The sequence below is a fragment of the Ciconia boyciana genome, chromosome 10 (genome assembly GCF_034638445.1).
Source record: "Ciconia boyciana chromosome 10, ASM3463844v1, whole genome shotgun sequence".
Classification (NCBI taxonomy): Eukaryota; Metazoa; Chordata; class Aves; order Ciconiiformes; family Ciconiidae; genus Ciconia; species Ciconia boyciana.
Genome location: NC_132943.1, coordinates 30,548,663 through 30,560,746, shown reverse-complemented (window position 1 = coordinate 30,560,746; position 12,084 = coordinate 30,548,663). Strand labels below are relative to the sequence as shown.

Genomic DNA, 12,084 nt, shown 5'->3' with positions numbered 1-12,084 from the left:
GCCTTGCAGATTACATAATTGGGTTGCGATCCTTGCAGTGTTTGCTGCCTTCTGTTCTGCTCTGTTATTAACATCAGTAGTACATGGTTTACAGGAATGCTTAAAAGTGGGAAAGACAGCATATTTAGACTGTGAAAGGGAAAAGTCTTTCACACATTATTAAACAACAGAACTAATTGCCACCAGAATGGATACTGGAAAGCAGGTTTAAAAATACCAGAAGTGGAAGAGAAACTTTGTTTTTCAGGACTTAACCTCTCAGTAATCTAATTCATTTTAATTAAGATTTAAAAAGCTTTCCCTTTGGGGAAAATATCTCATGAATACTTACAGCAGGCCACAGATAATGAGGACACCATAGTCTGCCTAAAATATGCCTTTTCCCATATTCCTGTCTAGCTACCATTTGCCACTAAATTAGTGTAAATGGAACAACCTGCTCAAAAAAGAGACTTTGTAGAGTTTTTTAAAGCATGTTTATGTGACTGCACATAAATGTTTGTGTAAAAAGGGAGTTATGACAGTTTATACCACAAAGGTTACAGTAAGAAAAAGCACTTCTTTATGACAATAATTCACAAATTCACAAGAATCACTTTAATATACAAAGCAATTACTACCATTCTGAAACACAAAGCAGCTAATATGTACATAGTGTTAATAAAATGCATTATAACCCAGTACAATTTTTTTTAAAAAACACGGATAAAGCACAAAAAATTAAGTAAAAAAAAAACAACCAAACAACAAACCAACAGGGATGTTTCTAGATTTTTGGGGAAATGTAAATAAGAATTTATTTTGCCCCAATAATGGATTTTCATTTAGTCTTTTAACTTCCACAAGTATGTGGGAGTCGAGCTCAAATACCCTGTTCTGTGCTGACATGGTTTGGGTAAAGAATCAGAAATGCAGATGAGGTGAACTTACTCTTTCCAGCTTACATTACAAAGGGAGAAAAATAACCCTCGCTCTGGAAGCTTCCCTGAAAAACATTGTTCCAAAACAATTTCAAATTATAAATCCAGAGTAGAAACGACTAATTTTTGAAGTGAACAACCAATCTGTGGACAAGTCTGTGGAGGGGTTGGCTGCCACCTAGCACCTCTTCTTGCCCTGTTCCCCATCCCATCCCATCCCATCCCATCCCATCCCATCCCTAGAAGTCCATATAAGCAGCACAGTTTCAAATCTCATACAAACTCGAAGTTCTAGAACTTTTTAAAATTAATGTTTTAATATAAATAAATGTCATTACACACACAAAAAATGGAGTGGCACCTGGATAAAACACGAGCTGTGGAGAGCATCCGAACATCCTTACTTCTTAAAGAGTGGCCATTTTCAGACAACTAACTGGCTCACGGCCTTCCTTCCCCGTGCTCTCTCAGCTATCCCCTAATTTAGAGAAATACATAGCTGAGGCTGAGGCCGAGTGAACCGACTGCTCCTAAGTCATGAGTACAGCAAGCGGCCAGCTTATGAAGTGAGCCAACCGTGGATCATTGCAGCCTGTCCCCGGCCCTTTCCCTGCCAGCACACAGCTCCTGAGGACAGCTGACTTCTCCTGCCTCTCGCTGGTGAAAGCGAGACCTGAACTCACCAGTTACACACCAAGTCACAAACTGCGCTTGCAGTACCAGAACGCAGACAGGTCACTGCCTTCAATTTGTGCTACGCAAACTAGCCCAAGCAAGTATCTTTGTGGGCCAGAGCTTAAATACATTTAAAAAACACATTCCGAGGCAAAACACTTGAAATGCAAACGCTCTTAGCAACTGGATCTGGTCCCTTTTCCCCAGAGATGTACAGATTTAAGCCATATCCATCCACAGACCTGAACCTGCCACAAGCACACAGTAGACAGGATTTCAGCACCCTGTTTCTCTTCATCAGTCTGGCTCCTCCCAGACCAACTGAGCTTCTTGATACATTCAGGTTTCTGCCAAATCAGTGCCTTTTACAGCTAGCAAATTCAAAAGCTCAGGAAAACGAGTTCCCAGGCACAGTACAGAGAACCATCAATGTACTGTATGCTTTTAAAACCTGCTCACAGTGACAGATTTCAGGGTTATAGCTAAATTATCATTGTTCCTGCAAAAGAAAGGTGGTTGTGCTTTTTTTCATCTTTTAAAGCGGGGTGACACATTGTCAATGTACCTTTACTTCCTGGTGTCAAAGAATTGGAAAGCCTTTTGATTTATTTTCTTGGAATGCAGCTTGTAAAATTTGCAGCCAAATCTCAAATGAAGAAAAGGGGAATCAAGTGGCTGAAAAATAGTTTAGCTTTCCTTCCAAATTAACCTCCCTTTCCCACTTGGGATCACTGAACTAGTTCTATTCTAAAAATAATTTCACATCCATCCTGTACATACTGCTCTGAGACACCACACACTTAATTCTTTCCAGTCTTCAGTACTGCCAGTTCAGATCTCCTGCCATTTTGAAGTCATGCCTGCTGGACACCAGGTGCTAATCAGCAAGTTAAATTTGCGGGGGAGTCAACTGCTGTGGGGAGAGGAGTGGATCGTGTGCAGGCAGCAGGATTACAACAATTGTGCCAGGGAGCTTCTCAAGCAAACCCAATTGCTCTTATTTTTTTTTGTTCTGTGTTTTTTTTTTTTTTTTAAAAGTGCACATTTTAATTAAACATTTACAAAGAATATAGTGTAACTAAAATAAATACATGACCTTTTGGTTAGATCATTGGCAAATGTTACATCACTAACCAGCTTCAGGGTGAAAACATGACAATAAAACCAGGGTCTTAGAAAACCAATGAAATCCTCTATGAATTGTCATAGATCTGCAGCCACTGATAATGAACTTGCTTTGATGGGGAGACTTGTCTTTAACCCACAAAAAGCACTGTCTGTCTGTCATAAATTAAAAAAACATAAAATAAAAAAGCAGAGGCCAGTTTTCGCTAACAGACGACTACTTGCAGCTGCAGACTACTGGAAGCCCAGATTTAAAAAAAACTGAAGTACAAATTTAGATCAGAAACTATCAGGGCTGTTTTTCCTTATTAAATCTAACTTTTTTTTCCTGAGCCTCTTAATGATTCCAAACACCCCACCAATTTTCTGATCAACCTACAAGTACCAGAGAAGACAGTGTCTGCAACGCAAACGCCAACTACAGAACAGCCAGAACCTGCAGGTGTCTGTGCAGTCCTGACGAGCGTGACAGGCTAAAGTTGTGCTTTCAGATACAAGCAATGGTGCTGGCAATTACCTGGTACTGGTGAAACTGCTGCTTAAATAAAAATGCATCGCCACTACCCCAGGGAGGAAAACAGAAGTCTTACCAGTGGTTCCTTTAGAAAATAACACCTTAACAACCTTCCCAATTGTTTTGCCTTTGATATATAGCTGCCAAAGAGAAAAAGCACAAAAGTGAATTATTCTGGGGGGTGGTGGTTGTTGTAAAACAACTGGTTACATAATTTCAAAAATCTCCATCAATAAAAAACAAAAACAAACCTCACAAAAGCCATGAAAGATGAAATAAAATTCTTGAAAATGGATAACTGAGAAACAGCACAAAACAAATCAGTAATAAGCGCTAGAATAATGCAGCCCAGAATTACTGGGACGGGGGGAAGCTTTCACACACGCGCACACATCCACACACACCCAGACACACACAGAAAAGTAAAAATTTCTTCTGACCTCAATATACTATAATACTCAGCATTCCTGACTTAAAAGCTCTCAGAGCTGTAGATTATATACTGTGTGTATATATATATATATGTACATATATTATACATATGTATTTTCCAAGAATATCTAAATTAAAAGAGCACCTCTGACAATATCTTAACTGCCTGATCGGTGCTGTTGTTTTGCAAAATAATGACATTACAAAAATTATATTTCAAATCAATTCTTGTTTATTATGAACATAATGGATCTAGCCCTTTCTAACCCTCTCTTCAGGTAAAACAGGCTATCAGTTCTTGAAAACTCACAACCGTGAGATATAAAACTAGCCCTCCCTCCCCCCTGCCAGCATAATTTCCATCCTACTTCCAAATGGCCTTAGTTTATAGAAGCTGATTACCCCAACCTCACTGCTTGGTAAATAACATATGAATGGATTCCTGTGTCATATTCTTTCCCTTTCTGGGTCAATATGAATAGTAAAGCATGTATGGGTAACGCTAGCCAGCCCTGTACTTGGTCTAATACAGTTTTTATTATTGTCATTTAAAATTTCCATTAAAGAAATTCAAGTCCCTAAATCCTCAGTGCAGCATAAATAAAAATAAAGATTCTTGCAGATCCTTATGTACTTTAAAATAACGTTCTTTTTCTTAGTGAAATGTTAGTTGCTAATGAGGTCTAGACTAATAACACTACAGACTACTTGCAAACCACGCACAGACAAACCGGTAAGACAGTTCTCCTCTCGCTGCCGCACAAATTTGCACCAACCCTGTATTAGAAGAACCCTGTCTGGGTACCGGTTTAGGCTCCCTGGTCCATTCAGCTCCCAGGCTTTGTGCCGACTGACTATCAGCAAGCGCTAGACAGTGCTCATTAACCACTAGGAACAGCTCTCAGATCATGGCTAGCCTCATTCAGGTTCACTGCAAAAACTCAAGTTTTTGCAAACAGATGGTTCTACAAAAGAAACAGCCTTAATGTAGGCATGTACAGCCTTTTCCATGTTTCTCAAAGTTGGAGGAACCATTCCATATAACTCTGTAAATCAGGCCATCATGAGCTTCATGTTTTACAAGAATGACTCCTGCGTTATCGACATTTCTTCTTCAGCACTAGTTCTGAAAAACTGGTAACCGTTGTATGCATTTGTATTCTCTGACTTTAAGAATCAGACAATTTTTATAAAAGCATTGCTGAGAATTTAGGGTCTTCTTTAAATTTGCATTGCTAAACTAATAAATTCATCTTCCATTAAATAAAAACATGAAAATCAATTCTCTATGGCAGATAAAAATAGACCATTTATAAACCCCCTCGAAGCTTGTGAAAATGAATTCTTTCACAATTCTGATACTTATGTTCTCTTCTTGAAATACAAACATAATCTGAAATTATTGGTAACTCTAGATTTAACAATAATGCTACAAGTTTAACCCTGCTTCTTTTAAAGTCTCTTGGAAACTGAATGCCCTCTCAAATGAGAAAACTAGAACTTTTAATACTGCTTAGCTGTTTGAGACTCAACTGCCCAGAGTCTTCCAAATGTTCTTCTTCTAACGTCACATTGATTGTATAACCTTTTAGAAGCTCATGTTTGAAATTTATCTTAAAAACAGATAGCGTGAACAGGAAAAAATATTAGATAATACTTCGTTAGGCAAGGCATTAGTACAGACCAGAGTCTTATTCATATGTCTCTATAAATTTAAGTTTGACCATAAGCCCAAAGTAAACTTACTCCATCAAATGACCCAAGTTAATGTATCAAGAGACTGGCTTCAGAGGGACAGTAAACAAACCGCACATGATTCTTTTTGACGCATTCTTTTTGTCAACTTCTTGACAATTCTTTTTTGGTTCTTTTTGAGCATGATTCTTTTGAAGTCCTAATGCTTAGTACAGAGTTGTTTTTAAACATGAACTACCTTTTTAACAATGTAAATCTGGGAAAGATCACATTTCCTCAGTGCACACAAAAAAATTGATCTTGCAAACGTCTGAGGCACATGAGTAATTTTACTTACAGGAATAAATTACTCGGTAAATCTGACCCTTTACATAAAAAAATCCTCTGAATAAATTAAGAATTTAGCTAGCCTGGCCAGGTTCAAATAATTAATATTGTCCCTTGCGAAGCAGAAGTTGGAATATCTGTGTTTGAAGTCCTCTTCAATATTTGAGGTTGTCCTAGTAGTTGTCATACTGCAATTTAATTTATGCATGGAAGGCAGCCTCAAAGTTTGAAAAAGAATCTAGCAAACCAGGCTGATGTTTCCATTGAGTACAATAATTTCCATTACATAAGATAGTGGTAACGAAATAGAAATAACCTCATTGCTTGAAAGGACTTGGGACACAGACTATACCGTCATCAGGGAGTATGTATGTGGAGTTGGCCATGCTTCAACTGCTTAGTTGTTCTGCATACAAATAGGTAGTGCTTTCATGTGTTATCCTTACTTACTACGTGACTGTTTTCTAAACGTCACTATTGTAGTTTTTACTGTTCTGAATTCCTTTCCCATCCAAATTATCATTTCACAACCAATATCCTATGAAGTTGGTGTTTGCTTTTTGTGCATTCAGAATGCTGAACACACTTGCACACATAAGCTTTGAGAAGCAACAACTGACCAGTGAAGCTCATTTCAATGCATTTGTTTCTGAGGTATGGAGAAGTTTTTCCTAGTCCAGGAGGGCTTAATACAGATTACAAATCAAAACCCCTCCTGGGCTAGTTTGAAAAACGTATGTTATCTCCACACCAAGAACGTGACTGTGAAGCGCCTTTCATTTGGCATGCTGCTTAGCTGTGTATTTTTATAGTTCATAATGAATATGTGAAACCAATTTGGCAACCATTGCTTCTTCATTGCACCATGCATGCTCCACGTATGTGGCCCACAGTTCTCTGGACCAAGAGGCTGGGGTGGTTCTGTCTCTAAGGCAGTGGAAAGAGCTCAGCACAAACTCTTGAAATAATTACAAAAGGACCCTCCCCACAGTAACTTCCCAAGTGACCACTGTTACTCCTTGAAGAGGATGGGGAGATGAGAAAGAAGCCTGTTCTTCTTCTTCACGCTGAGATTGATGATGAAAATAATCTTGTAGGGGGAGAAGAGGAGGCAAGTACTTGAACATTCACAGTTTGATGCAAAGCACAGATGAAGTATATTCTGTAGTTGCTTCAGGCAGTTTTGCGCATAGAAAAAAAGAAATGTTTAGAAAATAAAAAGTTTACTTTGTCTTTCTGGGTATAGCCAGAACCAGTCTCTATCCCACCTGGACAAGTGAAAATGAGAATCCAAAATTAATCTGATTTGTGGCAGTAAAGGTCCTTAAGTGCTTTCAACTCCTCAATCAGTGTCTTGTTTTGGTTTTCAAGCACAGCCACTCGATTTTCTAGACATTTCACATACTCCTTTTTCTTCCTGCGACATTCACGTGCTGCCTCTCTGCAAAGCAAAAAAGGCCATTCAAATCCAGAACAATTACTTGCAGACATGGGCTACTTAACTGTTCAGGTCAAACCTTTACCTAGTACTGCCATTTTTAGAATATGGAGGTATTGTTAAGAAATAAAAGTTAGGAAAAAAGGCTGAGTTCATAACAATTGCTTCTGACAAATCACACACGCTCAAGATCCACGCATCATTTCAACATGCAGATCCCAGTAAGTCAGCACCAATAAAATTCTGCTTCTGTGAGAAAAGGATCCTACTCAATGACAAAATTGTGCTTGCAGGATTTACATTAGAGTCTTTAGGCCGAGTTGAATGCTGCTGCAATAATTTCATTGATGTTATTATAATAAATAGGTAAGTAATAAAAAACACGGATAAGACCAATGTTCATCTATTAATCTCTTTATAGTCTTAATTCTTCCCTTTGCTGCAGTCCAACCAAATGCTAATGGTCAGGATGTTCAACTGGTGCAAAAAAAGCTATATTTAGAGCATTCATGTATTTGCTCTCAAGCAATACTTTCATTTTATTAATAATGTCTGCATCGCTGCAATGATAATATAAACGACTCAAATAAAAAAATCACAAAATAAACAGTCACTAGCAACAATATCATTCTTTAGTCCTTTGCTATGCCAAGAACATGGCAGTGTTAATGTGCTGAGGCAGATCTCAAGACAGTCAAACTTTTAAGGTTTGCTTGTAAAGACTGAGTTGCCTGTAGGTAACTTGGTAACATACTAGGAACACCAATGAAAAATACCTGACAGGTGTTAATGTGCTGCTGAGCATCCTGAAGGCAGTAACACCAAGGGAAAAGCTATCCTGCACACCAACAGGAATGGTACCAATGTGCAAAGTAAGCACAAGGCTAAATGCCGGAGGTGGATGGGAGTCCAGGCAGAGGGCTCTCCTGCAATGCAGCTTGTCAAAGCAGCACACTGCAGATATATGTAAATGTACATGTTTGTTTGCCCTGAACCTTTAGGTGCAAAGCAGAGCAGCTTCAAAAGGAGAGTCTGAGTGTCCCTTCATTGCAAATACTGCATAGATTGGTGATACAGTCAATGTTCTGGGAAACGAGAGGACAAAATTGAATCCAGTTGTTCTGCTTATTAGATAAATAGTAATTGTAGTATTAGGTAAAACGAATATCTGTTCTAGGACCTACCTGGTAAGAAGAATCCAAAAGTAATTTTTGAAATTCAGCTCCACAAATGAGACAGGATGAAGAAAACCTAGTTTGTAAGCCCTGAAAGGACTCAGATATCCATTTGTCACTCCTACAAATACAATTTCACATGCTTGCAGCACTTCAGTGGATCATGTGCAACATTTAGAATTTAAGTCATTTTGGGCTGTTACTTGTGTCACTAAAAGATTAAGTACTACTCGATAGGAAGTGCCTCCCAGTGCAAACTACTAACCTGTCTTCTTGAGTGACAACTTTTTCTTTCTGTGATTTTTGTACCAGCTTGGGCTGTATGTTAAGCCTCTTCAAGTCTGTATGCATTAGTTATTCATTATGAACAGCTAGAGTTATACTGAATTACAAGAGAGCTTTTAAAATGTAAAATTTACACAAAAAATTTGCACAATAATGTCTACGAATATTTACACTATAATCCTCCAATAAGTACCACCTCACCATCTGCCTCTCTCTATGCCTTTCTCTGCTTTGCTATGGAGCCTAGATTTGCAAATACCTATTAAGCAGGCAGGCTAAAAGCACCACATGCAACATGATACTGTTGCAAAAGCTGTCAATTTAACTCAAGTGGGGGTAATTCCTCATTGTTTTTCTTGGCTTTCCCAAACACAAAAGCTTTCTTTTACTGGAATAAGACTGCTGACTAAATGAGGCAATTCAGAATGCTAATAAAAATTTTTCTCAAATGCAGAGCCTGAAAGGGTGACATCTACTATTCACTGATACCAGAAAAATATATAAAAAGGGGAGATGGGTGACATTCTGTACAAAAACCTTTTAAAAAAGTGAACTCTGCTGTTCAGCATTATTTACTTCATTAAAGCCCCTCAGACAAGCATTGGGTCTGCTCATGTAACTTTCTATTGTGTTCACAGCTTAGCAATCTGTACAACATAACAGTTTTTTCGGACTGACAGATGAAGTAAACAGGCTTTCATGGGGTTCCCCTCCTCAGAGGGGAGGGAAGCACTGCTGTTTTCCCAGTGTCACAGCGTAACATACAGGCTCAGATCTGTGGATGGAGTTCAAGCTTGGTGTGATGGGTCAGCTCAGGCCCACGCCTTCCCTCTTGCACAGCAGCAGGCTTAAGAAGCATCATGCCCACCTTCTCTCTGCTGCTCCCTTCCTTTGCTGCCTCCACCAAGCCCCACCTCAGGAGGCTTGGCTGTTCCTCCTCACACACTAAATCCTACAGGGTCAAGTCTCCTCTCTCTCTTTCAGCCCCTCTGCTGCCACTACTGGCTCCAGAAAACATCTAAAGGAGTAGTTGCTCATTTAGCCTTTCCTTGAGTCTTTCTGCCTCCGGAGGATAAAGCCCAAAAGGCAAGCAGCTAAAGAGAACAAGTGAGACAATCAAGAAAGTGCTCGTGAAGAGTGTGGGTGGGCCAGCAGCAAGGAGAATGCATGTGGAAGGCTAAGGTAAAGAATCCAGGAAAGGAAACTACATGAATGTATTAACTCAAAAAAATCAGCTCACCTCAGTGTTTGCAAGAACACATCTGCAGTCATACAAATCTCTCACCAGTGACTTTTCTCCTTATGGCAACAAACAAATTCACACACCTCACACAATGAGTCTGACACATTTACTTAAGGTTTCATAGTCACAATACATGGCATTAGCAGATGTGCTTCTTTCCTTTGCATCTTTAAATAAAGGGAAATTCTTCAGAAAGCATTTAATAAAATGACTAAGAAAAATCAGGATTCTTAGTGCTTAACACTCTAGTTCTATGCAGAGCTGACTGGGAAAAAAGTGATCTAAATGTACATGCCTGTTCTTCATTAGACGCACTTCCCGCTTCCGTGCGGCCTCTTCCGCTGGCTGGGTTGGAAGTGCTGGAGACGATGCCATGACTACGCCTGGTGCAATGGTGCTGGTAGGGGCGGTGCGAATCTGGTAGGTCTGCACGTCTCCTGAGGCAGCTGAAAGACACAAGGGAACATCATGTCAGTTGTTAAATTTAACAGACAGCGCTGTTAAATGTGGTGCGAAGAGCACCTAGTCATCTATCTAACCATGCACTCTGGGCTACAGTACAGGAGGGATGACCACATCTGGCTCATCATTGCTATCTCAGTCTTAGTTTATTAACATATGCAAGGTTTTGGGCATTCCTGCTGAAGAAGTCTTCACTTGTGCGTGATAACTTGATTTGTCTTGCTGTATGCTGTGCTTCTTTCTCCCTTAGTACACTTCTTTTTATTTCTCTGTTTTTTGGGCAGTTTTAGCAGTTTTAAGAAGATGAAGGATGGCAAACTGTATTTCTAGCTATGCTCCAAATGTCTATCTGCAAAAGCAGAAACTGCATGTGTAAGTATTTGGCACAGAAAAAAGGGTGTAGAAATGTAGCATTTACTCAAACAAGAGAGAGACAGTGCAAGCTAGGCACTCAACTTCACTACTTCTCTAGAATGAACAAGGTCTTGGGTTTCTTTTGTTTGTTTATTGTAATCTAGGAGTGTGTTATATTTGTCTGAATTCGTAAAAAAATATGATACCACCTAAAGAAATCATATGTCCTTAAGAACACAAAAAGACAGAAGATCAGTGCAAGAATAGTATTTTTCTCAGGTATGTATTTTCACTGATGCCTGGAGACTTCTTCACTGGATAACCTTCAAATCACCTGCTTACAATCAAAAAAGCAGGGGTACCTTTTTCTGTTATTTTTAATAAACAGATTTTCAATACCCCCCCCCCCCAATTTTTAATAAACCAAAACATATATTTTAATACAATAAAACCTCCCAAATTATTCTAAGTTGAAGTAGCCCTGCTTGCTCTAAGTGGAGGGCTAGACCAAACAACCTCTTAAGGCACTTTCCTAAATTATTCTATGATTCTAAGACTCAGTGATTAAGTACTTGGTGACTACCTACAAAAGCCACAATAGGAAGAAATTATGACTTGTAACTGAAAAGGGGAAAAACTACTAATAAATCAAAGTGTCCTTAGAGAAAGAAAGTATCAAACAACCTTCCTTCCTAACTTTAATGCTTCGCTTTACATTTACTATTGCTGCAGATGACTACCTAGGAGAACTCAGAACTCTAAAGTGGTAGGAGTTTTTGCAGAACATATTAAAAAAAAATCATGTGGACAAAATGCAGCATAGAATGCTGCATGGAAATACAGCATGGAAAACCACAAATAAATATATTGTTTTAAGAAGTAAACCCAAAATATCCACAATTTTATCAATCTGAAGGGATGGGCTCCAAGAAAATGTGACAAAGTTTTGTCCAGAATTTCCTTTAAGCATTTTGGAGACTTATCTGTGCCAAAGCTGTTAATTCTGTTTCCTGACCCATTTGAAGGAGTTAGGTTGGCAGCTATATCTGCATGGCGAAAATGTTACACAGAATGACTGGCTGTGAAGTTTCTCACCTTGTACAACAACTTGGTTGCTAGGTACAAGTATCTGTTGTCCATCTGTGGTCTGTGCATATTGTAAAATGGTGGTGCCAGGTTGGGTTGCAGCTGCATTGGTCATAGTTAACGTCTGGAGACCTTGTACTCCATCTGTGCCATTGTTAGACAACTGTATTGCTCCTCCTTGGGTAATAGCAACTGAAGACAAAAAAAATCGACACAGCATTTAAGACACTAATTTACTCATTAACTTCCAGTATTAATCCTAGAAGAATACTGGTCTGAACCCTTATACACCCTCAAATCAAACACATGGCTTTAATGTACATTAAAAAAATCATGCTTTGAAAGTAAATTTT

At 38.9% G+C, this 12,084-nt stretch overlaps 1 protein-coding gene across 2 annotated transcripts in view; it reads right to left on the bottom strand.

The window, feature by feature from the left end:
• Nucleotides 1-1,138: 1,138 nt before the first annotated feature.
• The window catches only part of CREB1 (cAMP responsive element binding protein 1), a 43,410-nt gene continuing 32,464 nt past the window's right edge, over nucleotides 1,139-12,084 (bottom strand). Inside the window, exons 6-8 of one of the 2 annotated variants that reach the window (XM_072874053.1) lie at nucleotides 11,741-11,923; nucleotides 10,125-10,275; nucleotides 1,139-7,129 (exon numbers count right to left, since the gene is read on the bottom strand). In XM_072874053.1, coding sequence (XP_072730154.1) covers nucleotides 6,985-7,129; nucleotides 10,125-10,275; nucleotides 11,741-11,923 — 479 coding nt within the window. In that variant the 3' untranslated portion in view covers nucleotides 1,139-6,984. Of the gene's footprint in view, nucleotides 7,130-9,143; nucleotides 10,276-11,740; nucleotides 11,924-12,084 lie in introns of those variants that run through there. The other variant, XM_072874052.1, reaches the window with a different exon arrangement.